The sequence below is a fragment of the Falco peregrinus genome, chromosome 3 (assembly GCF_023634155.1).
Source record: "Falco peregrinus isolate bFalPer1 chromosome 3, bFalPer1.pri, whole genome shotgun sequence".
Lineage (NCBI taxonomy): Eukaryota > Metazoa > Chordata > Aves > Falconiformes > Falconidae > Falco > Falco peregrinus.
In genome coordinates, this window is record NC_073723.1 from 35875393 (window position 1) to 35897129 (window position 21737).

Below are 21737 nucleotides of genomic sequence, written 5' to 3' on the forward strand. Positions count from 1 at the left end.
GCTGACCTGATAAAAGGTTAGGTGACCAGCCTTCATTTCTGTAGATATAAAGAAATCATATGCCAAAATTAGTACAAAACATGGTAGCCATCATTTCCTTGGGATTTTCATTGTATCAACTCCTGAATTTTATACCTTATTATAAATTCTAAGAACAATTTGACAATTTCTGCTAGTATCACAGAGCCAGAGGATCCCTGTGAATACTAATGAACTTTTACTGGAATAAATATATTGTGTACAGCACTGATGTAGTTCACTGTCAAAGTACCTCACTATAGATTTGCTGCATAATATCAAAATTGAAAACAGATGGCTTGGAAGACCACTGGTAATTTTACATAATCACTAAAAAAATATATAAGTATTATACTCCCTGTGAATTACTACCCCTGGACTGCCCTTTCACAGAATTCATGGAGTACCTGGACCAGGGGTGGGAGAATACTTAACCTTTGCAGGAGCTAAAGCTGCTGTCTTGCTGCTGAGACTGGGGTTAAATCCATCATTACCTGCAACACCAGGGCCAGGCCCTGAACCCATCTTCCTTTCAGGCATTGCTTCCAAGGCAGTGTACAATTTCAGAAAGACATGAAGTTACAACAAATTATGATGCTTCACCTTTCTGCTCTGTGCAATATTCTGGATAACTGAACATGAATCATGGTGAAATAAAATGTGGTTTGTTTTTTTACAAAACATTCCTGTTCAGTAGCTTATGTGCTTTAGTCACATTGTTTGAACACAATGACATGAATCACATTTTTGCTTTAGTAAAACAATAGCACTTACAACACTACTACCATAAGAAAATTTGATTTAATGTATCTTTTATCATGTTTTGGCTAAACAAGTCAATGAGGAAATGCCAATCCTTTTTTTGTCTTGCATCAAAAAATACCATTGGAACCTGCAACAGAGCTTTTGGCATACCTGATATAACCACACAGTCCTACAGCTCCATCCTTACCGGGATACTGCCCTCAGCGGGAACTGAAAGTTCTCAGAATTCCCAAAGCTCCCTGTTAGAAGCCGAAGGGAACAGCTCTGAGGAACAAGGCAAAAAACAAGGGAGCAAGAGCTTGCTAGGGTAAGAAAAAGAAGAAAGCAGATTTTTCTGGGAGAGGTAAATAAAAACTGGAAATGGTGGAATTTTATTGAAAGGGTCAAAGCATGTTTTTGGACTGAGTAAATGTACCATGATGATAGTATAAGGAACAAAGAAGTTATTCTTCATAAGTATGGAAAGTCTTAATAAAATCAAGAGTGTCAGAATGAAAAGCAAAGGAAAAACAAGAAAAAGTGATATAATGGGAAAATTCTGTAAAAAAATTAGTTTTGTTGCTATAACCTATTTCTGCTGTACTGTTGGTAGAAAAAAAAAAGCAGGATTTTGTGGTGAAGATGAAACTGTTATTGTTCACTATGTTATGGTCCGTATGTTCCTTAAGGAAATAGTGTCTGTCTTTTTCTTTCTTTTTATTTTTAATTTTGGAAGACATTTTTATACAGAAAGACTTTGTCTAGGATCAAAATAGTTTTAAAATTCCAGCAGATTAGATTGAAATTCCTACCTCATTTTGCACACTAGGCCAAAGAAAAAAAAACATAACCACTTTGATTATTTACATCTAAAAAATTTCCATTTTTCCTGCCTTCTCTTCCTAGTCTGCCTGTGGATTTAAATACATCAAAACCAGAATTTAAGACTAGGAAACAAATAAAGCAGCAGTAAGTGCCAATTAACAGAAAATAAAGACCTCTAAAGTCAGGCTGTAAAACTTCACAACTGCTTTTCCAGCTGCTGCAATGCTAGTACAAGTGTTGATTTTATCTTGCTTTGATTTGATTGTTTGCATTTATCTTTTCTCTAATACTTTTGAACAAAACCTGGCCAAGAAACAAAATGAACCCTCAGAAAGCAAAAAACCTGGAAAAGCAACCACCCTTTTACCCACAAAACTAGCCTGTCTTCCACAAGAGTGGTGGCATGGAAATCTTTCCATAAACTCAGATTTCATGCTCTTTTGAAAACATTATTAGAATTGAATTTTAACTGAGGTCACAAGGGCTTAAGCTTCAGCACTCTGAGTTCTTCATACATCATTGCTTGAAATATAAAGGTTGGAATGTAATGTTATTATGCACATGATTTAGATAGGAAATCCACATTCTGTTGTACTGTCAAGGTTTTGCTAATACATTTTTTAAAATAATCATTCTCAGAATAATGGCCTTTTAAGTGTCAAAAAAAATTAAAATAATATTTTTTTCTACAGTTAAAAAACCCCCAAACCTAAATAACTTGATGCACTCTATAATGTCAGTACTTTGCCTAAGACATAGATCTTGTTTTATTTACACAGTTGTCAAATATCATTGCAGTAAGTCAAGACATAATAAGTCCTTTCAAACTTTGGCAATTGGAAATGCTAGAGCTGCAGCAAGATCATTTAGCCCCAAACTTGATTTTCAACACGGATAAAGGCAAATAGTAATTTTCACACTAGGTATGTCAGTTAGGAGTGACTCTTTGTCTCTCTAGAATGGTAATTTGTCCCATTTCTCACATGCACTGAAGTATATTACGTAAAATCCAAAACAAAATGCCAAGAAACCAACAAAAACCCAAACAGAAAAAATAACGCCTAAAACCTTTCCCAGATTTCTGAATTTTTAAAACTGCATCTTTAACTTATCCTCTCAATTGTTTTAAGTAAAATTGTAATTGTGCCTTTTAAGATGCATTTTTAGGAGTTCCAATTAAAAATAAATCTTTCACCTTACATAAATACTTATTTCTTTCCAAATCTATCTAAATCTGTATTAAATAATTCTTGTTTCTATAGTGTATTGTTTGATTTCTTTTAGCCCAGCTGTCTCACTAGCAAAGAAAAGGAACATCCTACCTACTACCCATATAGCCCAATTTCATAAGGCTCCAAAATACCAATCATTAACGTTGCACAGATTTTCAGAGCACCATCACATTACTCCTTTCCTGTATTTTCATAGAAACATATAATCATAGAATGGTTTGGGTTGGAAGGGACCTTAGAGATCATTTAGTTCCAACCCATGGCCAGGGACACCTTCCACTAGACCAGGTTGTTCAAAGCCTCATCCAACCTTGTCTTTAAAGCTTCCAGGGATGGGGTGTTTCTTTGAGCTGTTACAGAAGAATGGTCCCCTTTGTAGATACCATCCAGAACAGCTGCTGGAGCCTCAAAGGTCTTTATCATCTATTTCTTTGCAGTACAAAACAAAAAGCTTTTGAAATCAAATTTAAATTCACAATCCTATTACTCTTGTCTTGATTAAAAAAAAAAAACCAGCAACCAACCAACCAACCAATTTTCCTATTGTGGAAAAGGTAAAATGCCAAGGAATTTACTGATTTTGTTACAAACTTGTGTAGTATCTGTTTTTCTTTTAATATTAAGCTTGCATAGTGATAGGCTGAAATATAAATTCCTAATGTTAGAATAAATACCAAACCCGCCTGTGACACTTGACAAGATGCAACCAAGGGTGGTAAGAGAGCTGTGTCATTATGTGAGACTGCTCTCTATCACCTTTCAATGGCTGGAAACATCAGGAGAGCTCCCTGATGACTGCAAACAGGCAACTGTCACACGCATCTTCAAAAGTAAGAAATAGGCTCTGGGGAATTACAGGCACAAGCATTGTCACCTCACTCAATTGGAAATGTTAAGGCTTACATGCAGATGGCTAACCCCAGCCGCTGGAATCACTAAAAGGTAGTAACATGAACATGGCAAAACACTGCAGATTTAAAAATCAAGGACAGGGTCTCTGACCTTAACAGAATTCATGAATAAGGGACACATTTCCAGGACAATCTCTTATAAATACAAAAGAAATCTGTAAAATTAACAAAACCAGGAAAAATGGGTTAGGAGTAGACAGGGGCAGACATTTTTAGGAGGAAATAAGGTGGTAAAGGAACAGAACTTGGCAAAGTTGAGGGAGAAAAAGGGAATATAAAGAGAAGCAAATTATGTCTTCAAGGATTTTGGGAGGTCCCTATTCATGAGTCCTGTGCCTCATCTATACAGCTTTAAGCAGGACAATAAATCTGTTGCTGTTCCGACATATATACCTGACCTAGTTCTGTGGTCAGGATGGACTTTAGTGTTGAAGATGGACCAAGCAGGTAAGACAGACTGGACAATTACAAGCAAACCCTCTGGGACCCATGTCCAGACTCATGAAGGACACGACAGCTAGGAGCAGCCAGTACATTTACTGAGGCAAATTATGTTTGACCAGCCCAATGAGATTTATATGATGGGATTCATGGCTTAGTGGATGTGGAAAGAGGTGGTGTAAGTGTTCTTCACCTTGAATTTAACAAGGTCTTTGACACAATCTCCCATAGCATCCTTGCAGTCAAGACTGGGAGGTATGGACTGCATGGGTAGATTATAAAGCGGATGAAAACCAATCTGGACTGTTTCTGTTTGGGTCAGCCCTGCTTTGAGCAGGAATTTGGACTAGATGATCTTTAGATGTCCCTCCCAACCTAAATTATTCTATAAATCAAAAATTCTATGACAGTATAAAATCAAGGGATAAAGTTTAGCTGAAGAAATAATGAAAAGGAAGTATTTTTAAGTGTCTCTTTAAAATTTAAGATGTTGAATTATCACACAGAGTACAGCTGAGAAGTAAATCACATCCTGAAATGGCTTCAGATTTTGCCAAGTACGTGTTTTCCTGTCATTTAGTATATCTATTTGTTTGTTATCTGCTGTTTGTTTCACACTTGCTATTTTCAGTCAAATATTGCGTTCCTCACCTGAAAGACTAATTAAACAGACAGATTTAATGAAATGAGGAATGACCTTGAGTCCAGAAAACTTAAAGTAGAAGAACTAGAAAATATTCTACACTTCCTAAACTAGTTTCAAGACTTGCAAGTTGCTGTGACATTTCAGACATTAAGTTCTGCTCTTCTTTTTCATACCCATATGAAGCATCAGCAGCAGACTGAACGAAAGCACAAGAGACTTAAAATTTGCCATTTAACTGCAAACAATAGGAGAGGTGAGACAGATGTCTACAACAAATTACCACAGCAGTCAATTGGAAATGCTTACTTTCCAATAAGATTTTAACAATGCATAGGAATGACTGTGATCATAACAAAAGTGTTTGGATAACATCAAATCAGTGAACACTTACATTAGGGAGAAGACTAGATAAACAAGCAACGAAACTAGACTGAAAAAAAAAGCTATTATATACTGAGATTGACACAAAAGAAAATAAGTATTTTAAGTGTTTAAACAGACCATCTCACACCTCAAAAAAACCCCCAAAACAAAAAACAAAAAAGAAAAAGAAAAAGGACCCTTACTCATGGCAGCAGAGGCATTCAAGCACGTTCTGTCCAGCTTGCATAGATACACATAAAATTAAATGTGTGTGTCCCCCCCCTTTTTTTTTTCTTTCAGTGTCATAAAAGACATGTCTGTGCTGTGTAAAAAGGTAGGCATAAAGAAACTAACCATCATCAAGCTAGTTCAGAAACATGGAGCGGAGTAGTTTGATTAGTAGCTAGGAGACAAGATTTATCTACCTCTACTGTGGATTACTTGTGGAAAAGATTATGCTTCTTTCTGGAACAAGCTAGTGTATGTTCCTAGCTCTCAGGACTTTATATCTACATATATGTCATATATATATATACATATATATATATATATTTATAACTTACATATATGTCAAATTAGAAATTCCAGGCTGGGTTTGAACATGAGAAGTGTCTTCTTATAGGTATATTATAATTTTGAAAGTAATACGAGGCATTCTGTAAGGTATAGAGGAACTTTACATAACTTAAAATAGACACAAACATATCAGCTTTATACTAAAAGCCAGACTAATTCTTTTCCAGTTGGCCTTTTGAAAATTAATAGTCTTGCAAAAAAGCCTGATTCAGCTGCCACTAATTTTCTAGAAGAGACTGAAGTCACTAAAACAGCTGTAATGACCAAGTACATTAACAATGTTCAGTTCTGAGTCATTATAATACTTAGAAAATTACTTTTACTCAAAATTTCACAAGTCTATGGCGCAGCTCAGTAATACCAAAATTTCTTCTGGTGGAGGGAGGAGCAGTAATATAAAATCTCAGCACCTCATTTATGAAATCTCCTGCTGACTGTGAATTTCACTTTGCCAGTATGAAGTGTTGAAAAATAACTGAGTCATTAATAAGGTGTTAGTATTATTCCCTCCCCCTCCACAATATACATGATTTACACAGTTTTGCTGATGAAGTTGTCTATTGTTGAAGGAATTGTAGGATTAAGTGTGAAATCTGAGATAGACCCTTGATGAGAAAGAAACAGATTTCCACTGCTGTTTTTCTTTAGGTGTGAAATTAAAGTAGGCTTACATGAAATCAGATCTAAGATACCAAACATGCCTTCACAAGCATTTCTTGTCTCAGTTAAGCTAAACAGAAAAAGAACGTTTGTAATTTAGCTGACCTTGCTGTTAAGAAAAGAAAGGAAGAATGATCCTAGAAGTTCATCATGCTAAAGAGTTGCTTACATGAACTGAGACTGTGGCTGGGTGAAGGATTTCTGTATGGTAAGAGGAATATTTGTTATACTTTCTTCTCTGAACAGCTGAATGATATCTTGGGAGGGAAGACTGTTTTGTGGGTTTAACAGCCATAGTCCAAAAAATAAACAAAGGACGGGGATTTGCCTGGATTCTGCAGTACACTAAACCAGCATTACTCTGTTCTGTCAACCATTCAGTGCTGAATATGTGGTCAACAGAAAAAACACAAAACACCATAATTGCAAATTAGGAAGATAAATATTGGCAAGTCAAATTTAGATAAGAAATCATCTGACCTGTGCCCTTTCCATACACATTGAAGCAGATATGAATTTCTCCACAGGCCTTTTGGAACAAGCTCAGCATGTGAAATATTTTAACAAAGGAATGAGAAAACATAGAGATATGGCAGACACACATAAACCAGGTGACATGATCTTCACAGCACTAACTCCATCAGTACACTATGAAATATGAGGAGAGTATTGTCAAATGATCAAGAAGAAAATATCAGAATCTGTCCAGATGGCATTCTGTTTGAAGTGAAAGAAATCAAACGCATGGAAGATAGTCTATCAAATTGAATCAGGCTAGATCAAGCAAAGAAGAGAAGCTGTAGACAACATGAGACTTCCTAGAACAACAAACCCCAGAATTGCAGAACATTCTAGAGATAATTCTTTTTATACAGTACATACCACATGAGACGCTGAGACAAATTTTATGAGACAATCTATCACGACAGTGTTTTTATCACTGTATGATGACATGACAGTGCAGAATGAAACATTACAGAATAGCAATATAAATTGTAATGATCCCAGCAGTCACTAATCAAAGCAAGTATATTTAAGAAAAGGTACAGAATTTTCCTGCCACAAAGGAAAACTATTTTTGAAACTTCTTATAGAGCTGCAACAGAATTAAAACAGAGTTATGTTCAAATCAGGAAGGAAGTACTAGATACGGTCTGAAAAAAACCCAACAATACACATGGGGTAAAGACTGAAGTAAAAGGGAACTTTGACATAACGTTATCTAAAGGTTTTGAAAACACAGAATTACGATGGATATATCAGACCCATGAACATGTAAATATTTGTTGCAAGTAGATTTGAGGGATTTAAAGTGTTGCATATAGCAGAAAGAAAAGGAAGGTGAAGGATAATCTCCATCCTTTTTTGGATGCGGTGGGGAACACTGCCACAAAGGATGAGGAAAAGGTGCTTAATGCTGCCTTTGCCTCAGTTTTTAATAGCAAGACCAGCTTTCCTTGGAGTACTCAGCCCCCTGAGCTGGAAGACAGGAATAAGGAGGAGCAGAATGAAGTCCCCATAGTCCAGGAAGAAATGGTTAGTGACCTGCTGCTCCACTTCGATGTGCACATATCTATGGGGCTGGGTGCGATCTACCTGAGGGTACTGAGGCAGCCGGTGAAAGAGCCCGACAAGCCACTCTCCATCATTAACCAACAGTCCTGGCAAACTGGACAGGTCCCAGAAGACTGGATGTTGGCCAATGTGATGCCCATCTACAAGAAGGGTGGGAAGGAGGATCTGGGAAACTACAGGCCTGTCAGCCTGACCTCAGTGCTGGGGAAGGTTATGGAGCAGATCATCCCGAGTGTGACAACGTGGCACATGCAGGACAACTGGAGGATCGGGTGCAGCCAGCATGGGGTTGTGAAAGGCAGGTCCTACTTGATGAGCTTGATCTCCTTCTATGACAGGATGACCTGCCTAGTGAATAAGGGAAAGGCTGCAGATGTTGCCTACCTGAACCTTAGTAAAGACACTGAAAGTGTCTTGCACAGCATTCTCCTGGAGAAAGTGGCTACTCATGGCTTGGATGGGTGTGCTCCACGCTGGGTTAAAAGCTGGCTGGATGGCTGAGCCCAGAGGGTGGTGGTGAATGGAGTTACACGTGGCTGGTCACAAGTGGTGTTCCCCAGGACTCAGTATTGGAGCTGGTTCTGTTTAATGTCTTTATGGACAACCTGGATGAGGGGATCGAGCACACCCTCATTAAGTTAGCAGGCAACACCAAGTTGAGCAGGAGGACTGATCTGCTGGAGGGTAGGAAGGCTCTGCAGAGGGACCTGGGAAGCTGAACTGATGAGCTAAGGCCGATTATGTGAGGTTCAATGAGAAGCGCCAGTTGCTGCCCTTGGGTCACAACAGCCCCACACAGTGCTACAGGCTTGGGACAGAGCGGCTGGGGAAGCTGCCTGGAGGAAAAAGGACCTGGGGGTGCTGGGTGATGGCTGGCTGGGCATGAGCCAGCAGTGTGCCCAGGTGGCCAAGGCTGCAAACAGCATCCTGGCTTGTATCTGCAATAGCATGGCCAGCAGGACAAGGGTGATTTTCCCTCTATACTCAGGCACTGGTGAGGCTGCACCTTGAATACTGTGTTCAGTTTTGGGCCTCTCACTTCAAGAGGGATGTAGAGGGGCTGTAGTGGGTCCAGAGGAGGGCAACAACGAAGCTGGTGAAGGGTCTGGAGAACAAGTCTTATGAGGAGCAACTGAGGCAACCTGGGTTGCTTAGCTTGGAGGAAAGGAGGCTGAAGGGGGACCTTATCGCTATCTACAACCACCTGAAAGAAGGAAATTGTAGCGAGGTGTGTGTCTGTCTCTTGTTCCAGATAACAAGCAACAGGACAAGAGAAAACAGCTTCAAGTTGTACCAGGGGAGGTTTAGATTGGATATTGGGAATTTTTTTTCACTGGAAGGGTGGTCAAGATATTAAACAGGCTGTCTAGGCGTGTAGTAAAAACACCATCCTTGGCGGTATTTAAAAAACACACAGATGCGGTGCTTAGTGACATGGTTTAGTGGTGGACTTGGCAGTCCTGAGTTAACAGCTGAGCTTGATGATTTCAAAGGTCTTTTCCAACCTAAATAATTCTATAATTCTATGTTTTGAAACCCTAGGATAAAATGATGAAAAAAAGCAGCATTTAATGCAGATGAGACCCAGTGCTATATACAGACATGTCAAGAAGCAGAGAAGGACAAAGAAAGATCCCATAATAACAACTTGTCCATCATTTTAAAGATAAGCTGGCCATTCAGAAAACTAAGTGAATGCTAATATGCGCCTGTACACAGCCTTGAAGGAAAGTTTTTCTTACAATAACACCTGCTGATGCAAGCAATCAGAGCATTATTCTTTGCATTATGATGGAGGAAATACTTAACACTTGCATGAGCTGACATAAGGCTGTTCAGATTGCGAAACCTTGTGCAAAGCACAACTTTGCAAGTTTCAGTTTATCATAGTTTAATATATGAAGAATTTCACAGGAGACCCCAACTGTTACACTATCAAAACTAGCTGACTGCAACAAGGCTTTTACCATCACATACCAGGTTAACATCAATAAGTAGCTCCTGCACCTTGCCTCAGCACAGCCACCAATCCCCTGCAAGGTTTCAAAAGTTCATCTGCTGTCTGTGATGTTTCTTCATCCTCTTCAGGCCAGTCCACACTGCTTCTTGCCTCTGCTGTGTCTGGAATCTTCCTTCTCCAGGCTCCTTTTCCAGCCAGCCTCTCCTCATCTCTCCTACATCCAGGGCATTGTCTGTCCTCCCTCTGTTTCTTCCAGGTCTCTCTTCATCCAGTACTCCTCTCCCATAACCTTAGAGCTCTTTAACTACTTAGCAGGAACCAGCCACAGATGCACATTATCCACGTCAGCCAACCCACCGCCCCTGAAGCCAGCCCACAGCTGTATATTATCAACGTTAATTAACCCGCCTTCATTCCTTTATAATTCCTCTACACTCAAGTAATCAAAAAGGAAAGCTTTGCTCTCATGAGTTCACCTGATAGCTAAACTATTTTCTTAACATGCACTTCGTACTTTTCTGAACTTGAAAAAACTTTAGTTCTGCCAGGAAGTCAGATCTAAATTGTAGTTTCAGGTTTCATAGTGAGTTAGAGTGACCAAGTCCCAGTAAGAGATAAATAGATCATTTTGTAAGATATGGGAGTAAAACTCACTCATTCTTTTTCTAGGTATTCTCAACCTAATTAAATGGGCCATTCCATTAAAATACAGATTTTTGTTATGTGATGAAACATTCAGCCTACTCTTCTGGAACAGGCATACATCAATTGTGCAATGGTATCCTGCCCTGAACTGCTGATGCTGATGATTGTTAAAAATAACTCTTCCTTCCTTTATCTGAGTTGATTTATATGCATGAATAGTGCCTGAAATGGTTCCCATCAATGTGACTATAGAATGAGAAAATTTTTAAAATGCACAACAAGCAGTGCTATGGAGTGACAAGAGTTAATCACCTTTTTGGGTTTAAGAGCATAAGGCAAGACAATTGAGTTATACTGCTGTAGCATAGTCTGCTGCTATAGTTGTAGACTATACCCACAATGAACATTACTGATGCAACAATAGAAGGTATAATAATATTGGGAGACACTGAAACATGTAATCGGATGGACATACAGGAATCATCCAATATCAGAATATCCCTATAAGCAATGATCAGTGGTTGTATCCAAGGTCTCCTACAGTGAGACTTAACACTAGTTTCTGCTGTTACATATGACCACAAGGGCATGGGTAGGCAACAAGAAGGTGGAGACCTATGAGATTTAGAGAAGGTCCCTGTTCCTGCATGCAGGGGTAGGCTGAAACAGGATTACCCTGGTTCCCAAATATAGAAACAGATTGAAATAGGAGTAAAGAGTCAGTTCTGCTAGGTAAAATTTAACAACCTCCAAACAAAGCTGTGGAAGGTTAATCAATAATTTTTCTGAAGTTCTGTAATACTCTGTTCATACCTGAGGGATAGATGAAGAGGACATTTACTAAGACATGATTTAGTGGGAAACTTTTTAATAAAGACAGCACAGGTCAACGTTTCCAGCCTTAGTTTCACTCTGGGTTCCTGAGACACTGAAGGCACTCCTTTCATCATGACTACATATACCTAATGCTTGTGGGGTTTGTTTGTTTTGTTTCTTTTCTAAGAATACCACTTGGTATTTAAATTTATTCTTTAGCATTACTTTATATTTTGTTCAACGCAAAAAATATTGGATCAAATAAACTTTCTCAAAACCTGGCCTTGACATTGATAGCTATTTTACAATAGTAATTGATCACATTTGAGGAAGTATTCAGCAAATAGTTATGAGTTCAGCAAATGTGAAGGTCATACCCACAATAAGCCAACATCTATGACATCCTACAGGTTTTACGGGTTTATGGATAAATATTTTCTTCTGATTCAAGTATTTGCTTTTTTACTTTTTTTTTTTGTTTTTGTTTAAACTTACATGATAATAACAAGTCCTTATACAGCATTTCAAAAGTGTTTTTTTGCTTTTGTTGAACAGTATTCAGAAAAAAATGGAGTATTATACTAGAAGAACACAATATGCTTTGAGGTACAATTATTGAAAACCATACAATATATAGTTATTATGGCTTATCAGAACTTAAATACCTTGCTGTCTAAGCCTCACTTGGAGAACTAATTACATGAATATTACTCAGTGTCCTGGTGTCAGCTGGGATAGAGTTTATTTTCTTCCTAGTAGTTGATAGAGTGCTGTATTTTGGATTCAGTGTGAGAACAATGTTGGTAACACACTGATGTTTTCAGTTGTTGCTAACTCATGTTTATACTAGGTCAAGGACTTTTCAGCTTCTGAAGCCCTGCCAGCAAGGGGGCTGGAGGGGCACAAGAAGTCAGGAGGGAACACGGCCCAAACTGGCCAAAGGGACATTCTATACTATATGGATAGTGAGCAATTGTACTGTGCACTACTTGGCTTTTTTGTGGTTGGTTTTTTTTTTTCCTCTTGAGTTTTAAGTCTCTTTCTCTTTTTATATCTCCTTTTTCATTATTATTAGCAGTAGTATTTTAAAAACTTTATTTCAATTATTAAAGTGTGTTTGTCTCAGCTCATGAGTTTTACCTTTCTTCCAGTTCTCCACCCCACCCCACTGTGTGTGTGTGTGTGAGAGAAAGCTGATTTGTGGTACTTAGTTGCTGGCTGGGATTAAACCATGATACTGAGTTACAGTTCTTAGATTATTCACTCATGCTGCAATGCTGATAAGTACAAAACATTAGAATGTGCATCTGGAAAAGTTATGACAGGACAAAGAACTTTCTATGAAATGCATTGCCCTTTCTGTTCTAGTAATAGAACAGAAAAAAAATGAACATGCAATATCCAATCTCTTAAAAAGTAGAAGGCTTGAAATATAGTTTGAATGTAGAATCATTTAAATGTATGTAATATATTCTATTTTAATGTCTCATTAAGACGCATGTTATAATGCCAAAACATTGGCACCTTTTCATTGTATCAGTACCATCTGGGGTTTCTCTAAGAAAGCCAGTGTCCTTGCCTAGAATGTTTTGACCCGTGTTACAACTCAAGTCTTTATAGACTTGCCAGAAACAAAATAAGAAACCTTTCCACTTGCTCCTCCCCTATACACTTTAAAACAATATAGCATTGCTTTCCTGTTATCCCTCACAGGTATATAGGGCCATTATGGTAGCTGGAGGTAGATGGGTAAGAGTAACAAGATTGCTTCAATAAGCCATGAGTTATGTTTGTACAAATGAGTGGTTGTTGTACTTGCATGCTACTGACTAAAGGCTGATGACAAAGTTAAAACTGAATAATCTCTAATTCAGTTTTGCATTTCCTTTCTTAATGTACCATCGGTTTAAAGAAAGCTTAGTCACTAAGAAAATTTGGATAAATGTATCATTTTTCAAGCCAAAGTGCATTTTTCACAAACAAGTTCACTAAAGCAGCCTAAGTATTTATTCTTTTTTAGATACAAACATTCATGATGTGATTAATGCTGTCTGGATTTTAGATTGAAGTGAAAAATTGATTCACTCTGGATAGTCCTAGTTCTGCACATATGAAGTTAAAGGCTCTCAGCGTTGGTTAACATTACAAATATAAAATAGCGAAGATCTGTTTTGAGTAGAGACAAGGGAAACAAAAGGAAAAACAGCCCTATTGTCACATCAATTCAATTTACAACAGACATACATGTTGAGTCTCTCTAAAGTCTCTCTTTATTACCTGCTCTTCTCCTTGGATGTTTTCTACTGGGTAGTCATCGTTTAGAAAGCCCCTGCAGGGTTTCTGTGCTTCTCAAAAGGATGTGCAATAGAGTATGTCACCCAAAATAATTATCTGCAACCACCATCTTACCTTAGGCTACATGTCAATATGCACTCACTTGGTACTCAGAGACTGGATCTAATTTAGACCTGAAGGCAGACGTACGTGAATAATACTTACAGCAACAAAACAGGATTGAAGCTACAGTGGAACTAATTTATTAGTTTAAAAGGGCATCAACTGAAGAACTAGTGTCTTTCATAATCTTGGTCCTGTGATATTTTTTGCTTTTTCTTAGCATCCAAGAATGAAATTCCATGGTGTCTTAATGAAAGCAACAGAAGAGACCAAAAGTACTAGCCTTACAGCATGTGCGTGTGAGGTGTCTTATTCTGGTGAAAATGAAAACATATTCTGAGGTTAAAGGAATTATGTTGGTTTTAAAATATGTGTGAAAGAGGAAAAACATTAGGTCATATAATTATAAAATATAGGGCTATGAGCTATAAACCAGGCAAATCAAAGGGACATTATTATGTAGAAGTTGCTATGATAACTGTACTAGAATTTTAAATGGAAGTTATTACATATATTTGCCAAATGTGTAAAGTAAACAAGAATATATAATATAAAGTGACTGAACATTAAATGCCTTTTATGTGGTATTTGGCTTCATGGAATTCATATGGGCTGGAATGGATAACTAAATTAAATAGCATTGCTGTGACCCTTGTGAAGAACTTCAGAGGCAGGAGAAAATACAAAGTGAAGAACTGTATTCTCCATCATGTAACCAAAAGTTTCATTCTTGCTGCAGCCTGCTCCTCAGCCCACAGCTGCAACAAGGGACTTGCACCATTTGCTTTGGAGCCAGCAGGTGTCTAGTCTTCCTCTCACCACAGAGCAGTGAAATTACCCTTGGTAAAGCTCACAGACAGACTCCATATTTCCTCAGAATAATTCTTATTCACCCTGTCTCTTTGCCCTGTTTGGCCAGGAGGGAAATATGGGCAAATATTTGCTAACTCATAGATGTGTTTAAATGGATGAAAAATTTTTGAGGTGATAAAGCAGAGGGGATTATGTGAGTATGTGCCCACAAAAGGGAACGTGCAGTTCTGTCCTAGACCAATCTGAACATTTTTTTGACTCCAGCCTGAAGAAATTCACAAAATAATCATTGTAAAGCAGACTTCTGTGCTGAATACCGACCTGTCCCTGCCCTGTGGGCAGGCAAACATGCTGTTTCCATGAAGATATAATACCACTTCAAGAAGCTACACTGAGCTTTACAATAATACAAATACGTTTCTTGAGCATGTTTTTCTGTGTTCCTTTATGATTTCTTCCCCACAGCTTTTTAGAGCATGTGGCACTTCATGGAACAGAAAACTTGGAAATAATCACATAGCTCATGAAATCCATTTCCCTGAAGTTACAATATCCATGGCATAGCCATTACACGCCACTGGCCACCAAACACATCAGTAGGAGCTTGAGAGTTGTCCGAGAAGACCAGCAGGCCAATTATAATGACCCACAGGAATCTGGCAAGGCTGAGGGCACTGCCAATGCTTAAGATTTTTACCTCTGAGGAATTTGTTAAACTAAATGCCTTGTTACATGCCTATGGAGCCTAACACCTCAGAAGAAACATTTATACAGTATCTTCAGTGAATTGTGAAGCACTGATACAGTTAGAGGAATTTACAGGTTGAATCTTTAATTTCTGTTACATACAGGTGAACAGTTTCTGACTCATGGGTAAAGCTGCTGTAGAGGTTATCATAATTTTGAATGGCAGGACTCCATAGAAGACAGGAACTAACATAAATGTTTATTTTGCCTAAACTATGAAAGAACTAATGCAGATTAATAATGCAGTCTAAATTAAATTATTCCTTCTTTTGTGAGGTACTGAGTACTAGGGTGCATAGTAGTATCAGGCATATACTATGGGATAATCTTTTTCAAATATTCCTTTTTCCACCACTGACTACCATTCAGCCCTCATTATATTACTAACATATTGTAATTCCATTTAAAGGAAAATTCCGCTATGCTAATCAAGTTTATTTGTACATCTGTAAAAGGCCTTTCTTGTCCCCTTTCAATACCTTGACTGTTGTATAAAATCATGTGTTCTGTTTATTCCAGAATGCAAGGTTCTCATGACAGAGAACAAGGTCATACTTCAGTAAGTAGTTTCACAGTAATGAGTCTACCTGTTACTTCCTTCCATTCAAATGCAAAGTTTTCACATAAGTTATTCTTCTGGGTCATAATGCCAAGCTGATTTTATCTATTGCCCCCTCATTATTCTGAGGTGACTGCTAATGTCCACTGCCAATAAAAAGAATTCCTAGAAACAGTTTGTCTAACGGGAAGTACCAGTTTTACAAAGTAATTTTCTTTGTCAAACAATACCGATGACAACTGTATTTCATATACAGAAAGAGTAAATGAGGTTTGGAACAGCTAAAAAAAAACCAAATTCACCTTACTTATTCTTTATATTCTTTGATACATCAGGAATTGAAGCATGAAATACGCCACCACAAGACTGCAGAATAATCACAGTATTTTAAGATTATACAGTTGAAACTTAATATCAAATAAAATTTCTGTTATTATTATCAGGTTTGAACAAATCATGTAATTATTTGCCCTTAAGTTCTTTTACAACTTCACTTACCTTCTATACAAAGCACAAAAGTACTCTGAGTAGAGCAAGGGCATCTCTTTGTACAAAACACTTGGCATATTATAGATGCCACAAGAAATACTAAAAGACTAGCAACAGTAGTCATAGTAATAACAGATCTGTTGCCTTAGGAAAACACAGTTTAAAAAATATGGTCAGGCCAGCGTGCAAGGAGCTGTAAATAATGCACTGATGGCATTACATGGCCTATTGCTCTGAGATTACCGCTCCAGGAAACTACTAATAATGCCATCCCACAGACTGACTTTGCTTACTTGCTCTTACCACTTCAGTTCTTTATTTCACTCATATATATAGCTTTTCCTAAAAAAGTCATAATCTCCCCTAAAGTGTAGTTGGAATTCTTTAATCTGGTTTTCTTTTGAACCCAAAATACAGGGGTTATAAAACTTGAAATATTGTTGAGCAACCGTACTAAACAGCAACCCATCTAATACAAATGTTTCAATTTTTACAAATAATCAGAAAAATAGATTTCCACAGCCTGATAAACTGAAAATGAATAAGCCATATCCATTCTTTATGATTTGTTACAGCCAAAGCACTAGCTACACTTCACCTTTTCAACTGACATAACTGTTAGCACATGGGTTTAGATCTGAGCAATATAGTTCAGAGGTCTAGTGAAAGATCTCTGGCTCCTACCAAACATCTTGCTGTACTATCCATCATTACTATATATATGACAGATGGAGTTAGTATTGTGCTCCAGATGATTTTATCATTGACAGCCTCTATATCTAATTGCAAATAGCTTGCAGAGGTAATACTTGCAATAAGAAACAACCAGATCTTACGTAAGTGTTCATGACAAAGTACTAGAAAACAAAAATATTACACTTTTTTTAAAAAAAATTTGAGTTCAGATGAACAGCATCTGCAACATTATGTGGGAATAACGTCAACCTAAGATTTAATAATAAACTTCTCCAAATGAATAACAGCACTATGGTTTGATTTGGTACAATTTCAAGGTCTTACAAAACTCATTCTTTTGCTTCTGTATAATATCTGGCAGACCACTGGGCTGTATATTATTTTGGACTCATTAAATGCAAGGTAATGACATCTACTAGATAAGTCTTGTTATATTACATTAAATTTACTAACTAGAGTCTAAGAGAAAATACTTGTATTTTCCTCACGAGTAATCATGTTCACTGCAATGGGATTACATAGAGAAGTATAAAGCAGTCAGAAGTGAGACATTTAATAAATCAGCAGCTTATAGCACTAAATATTTCATAATATCTAGGTAACATCTAACACTCTGAAAATTCTGCCAGATCCAACATCCTGGAAAGGCATTTAGATGGAACAATGGCAAAACAAACTTACTAGTCCCCAAGGCACCAGCAGCAGATGGTATTTCAAACAGAAATGAAAGAGAAAACTATATTTAATGATATGAACAAGCCCTTACCTAGTGGCTGCCCTGCAATGATCCTGGCATTCTCTCCCGCCACTGCAGCCCTTGCGTGCCTCTCACTCATGTACTGTACAAATGCATAACCTTTGTGCACTGAGCAGCCAACTATTTTCCCATACTTTGCAAAGATTGCTTCGATGTCACCTTTTTTGACAATGGCTGTATTCAGATTGCCGATGAAGACTCTGGAGTTGATGGACTTTGGGTCATTCTTATTGGTGACGTTGCTGGTCTGTGTTTTGCCAGTCATGGTTGGATCACTTGGCTTTAGCCCTTAAATAAAGAACAAAGAAGAATTATGTTTCAAACATGCAGATTCTCCTGACTTAGGTGATTTTCCCCACTGTAATTCACTTTTCATTTTCCACTTAGGTTGAATCTAGACTCGGAAGAGTTATACTCTCTAAAAATTATTATCAATAAACCAAGGTAGCACATTTTAAAATACTGTTCATAAGTCAAGTTAAAACTTCTTACTTTTATAGATATAAAATATAACAATATATCTTTTAATGTAATGCTGTGGTACTGGAGCTTACTGTAATCATATGTGGATTTTTGCTTAGAAATTCAGTATTGACTTTTTAAGTACCTGGCTGTCTAGAAACTGCAAAGCAAGAGAATGAATCATTATCTTACGTCAAATAAATGAACATTCAAGGCCATGCAGAGAACAAACTCTAAAAATGAAAGACAACTCTGCTTTTGTTTGGTGAGTGTTAGCCAGAGCACACTTCTTAACAGTTAAATATCATTGACTACTGTGAGAGTGCAGGGCACGTAACATACAGTTCTTTACTGCAATCAATATGTTTCTATCAGAACAATTTTCCCTATTAATTCAGTACAAAAAAAAAAAAAAAAAAAAAGAGACAGTGGCTTATGTTGCTAGAATTAAATAGTTTGAAAAAAAACTTGCTTAGTTACAGGACACGGATTTGCTTGCTGCTTTGCTTTTTCCTTTAAGGTCACTAATCTAAATATATCCTGACATATCTCAAATGGAAATATCCACACTATTCCTGGGAAAGATTTGGCAAAAGAAAACAAAACAAATTACTTCTTATGTTCATCTAACCTCACACTTCCGAAGTGCACCTGATTTTTCTTAATATATATGCAAATTCCACCTGCCAGCAGGTTTCCTTAATTTACATCAATTTACTTAGATGGAGATGAAATGAAAGAAGTTGTCCCATGTTGCTGCTGGGTTTTCTTTAGCTATATTAGACAACAGAAATGCCAAAAATATGCATACCTCTACATGGTGAAAACATTTTGTAAGAAGGAGGTCACTAAGACAGCAGTCAAATATAGGCCACGTCTTACAGCTAAGAATTATGTTACTATTTTTTAACCTGTTCATACTTTTGATCATATCACAGTAACAGCTCAGGCAAGAAGAGAATGCAGTTAAATACTGCTCGCAGTTAAAGCTCAGTTCATTTCTCAAGATGAAAAGGAATAATGACTTCTATTCTGGAGTAAAGCTTGACACTGACTAGCAGAAGTTTCATATTTTAAATCAATAGCTACCATATATTAAGCTAGACTGATGAAAAAAGAAACCATTGTCACTGAACTCTGCACAATTCCTGGTGAACAAAACAGCCACAGCCGCAGCCATGGGCACTTTGACCATCTCCAGCACACAGGATCCAAACCCCCACCCTTCAGGCAAGAACACACAAAGGAGCCATGTGGGCTGAGTCCTGGCAAACAGTCTGCTGTGTTAAATGAATGCAAGCAATGGGGCTATCAGTCAAATAGCTTTCACTTGTTTAACAACTTAATATGACAGCTTCCTTCATAGCGCAACATTTAGAGAAAATATTGTAGAAAACTAGAAAAAATATGTTTTCCTGTAAGTTTATCGATTTTAAATACATTCTGGGAACATAAGATACTGTATACATGCACAACATTCATCATGGAAAACCAGGAAAACCGCCTTGACCAAAAGCCTCTTAGCTTTATCATATCACAGACTCAATAGTGTATATTTCTAGGTAGCTGTGCAGATCATGTGTGTTGAAATCACATCTATATATAGTTAACCTGCGTATTGTGAGCAGTTGTAATAGTAGGCTTGGTACCATAACAGTTTGAAGACAAACCACCTGTAAAACATAAATATAATGGACATTGAGATCCATATTGGCATTAAATAGACTGCTGATATTATCTGGGAACTAGCAAGTCTAAACCCATCTTAGATATACCTGTATTTACACAGAAGTCAAAGTGACAATAGCATAGCCGTGTTAGCTTCAAAAGCCCTAATGACCCAGACTGATGAGGTAACATGGTAGAGTAGCTAGGCATAAAATGTTATTGCAGTCAAGTAGCTGGTGAACAGGGAACCACTGGTATCCCTTGTGGTTCCAGGACACACACCACTTCACTGTGCAAATAGCACTTCTGTTGGGAAAACTTGACATGGACAGTATTGTGTTCGTCTTTGAGAACATCCAGAAAAAAAGCTATATCTATATTATTACATAATTCTTAACATTTTGTTAATGTTTTCTGTTACATTTATCAGCTGTGTAGCTGAACTGATTTTACTAAACTCACAGAGGTAGTGTCTCACAAGTAAGACTACTGGTCCAGGAAGTAGTGGACTTGGCTGGTAGGCTTGTCTCTTCCACTCGCCCGCTTATGACTCTCAGCAAGACACTTTTTTTGTGCCTCTGTTTCCACTTTTTAGACTTCAGACTTGCTTTTTTTTGACTCATCTGTCTCTATGTGTATTTTTATACAGCACATCACACAAGGATGGCACCTCGGCTGGTACATTTTGGGCACAACTGACGCACTAATAATAAAAATAACAAGGGGACACAATCTACAGAAAATCTTCTGCTTAGAAAAGACTTGCATGAAAATTATACGCAACAAAACTCTTTTAATTATTGCCATCACAACTGTTTTCAAAACACAGAGTACTGCATGCTGTATTTCCTGTATTGTTTAGTCATTTAACATGGGATTTAGGGAACTATTCCTTTCTTCATGTCATAAAAATCTTCATTATATTTTTTTCCCAGTTTTGCTATGCAGTGATTTAAATAGACTTTGAATAGGACATTGAATGTTTCTCTCTTGTAGTTGTTCTTTGCAATGCAAATTTGCAATGTTTTAATAACACAAAGAAAAGTAGTTGTCTAGTGGGTTCTCTCATATTCAAATGAGCAGTCAGGAAAACGTGCTGCAGAAATTCAAAGGGTGAGAATAATACCAACGTGTATAATTGAGATTTGATTGCCTTGCTGGTCAACATACAATACTATTGTGAATATTTAATGAAAATCAAAGGTACATGGGATCTTCATTACAATAAGAAAGAACTTATGGTAGGTCTTACACCTTACTTACAATATGCATCTGTGAATACTGAATTATACCTATCTTGGAGCTATCAGTAAAATGACAAACATTGTAACTCATACAACTGCAGAATAAATGAAGCAGTGAGAGAAATGTATCTGAAATCATCTCATATCCTTGCAGCCTTTAATAGGGTATCTTGCTAATTTCCTATTATTGCAGCGACCCTTGCTAGTAATAAATATCCCCTATATGCCAAACATATATTTTAGGAAATGCATTGTGAATAATATCTAGCTGTCAATACACTTCATCATGCTTACTTATTCAATACACTTCATTATATACAGCAGGGGCCCTCAAACTTTTTATCCAGGGGGCCGGCACGTGGATGCAGTGGCAGGCAGTCATCTGCGGCTGCTTGGTTTCCCCCCCCAACCCCCGGCGGGGGGGTCTGTAAATACCGGGGGCTGGATTGAGGACCCTGGGGGGCCATAGTTTGAGGACCCCTGATACACAGCA

General features: G+C 37.5%; 1 protein-coding gene across 5 annotated transcripts in view; it reads right to left on the bottom strand.

The window, feature by feature from the left end:
- RALYL (RALY RNA binding protein like) overlaps positions 1–21737 on the bottom strand; it is a 401768-nt gene that overhangs the window by 189579 nt on the left and 190452 nt on the right. For all 5 annotated transcript variants that reach the window (XM_055800306.1, XM_027791217.2, XM_027791218.2 and 2 more), the window contains one exon: positions 17880–18158. In XM_055800306.1, coding sequence (XP_055656281.1) covers positions 17880–18135 — 256 coding nt within the window. In that variant the 5' untranslated portion in view covers positions 18136–18158. The remainder of the gene's footprint in view (positions 1–17879; positions 18159–21737) is intronic.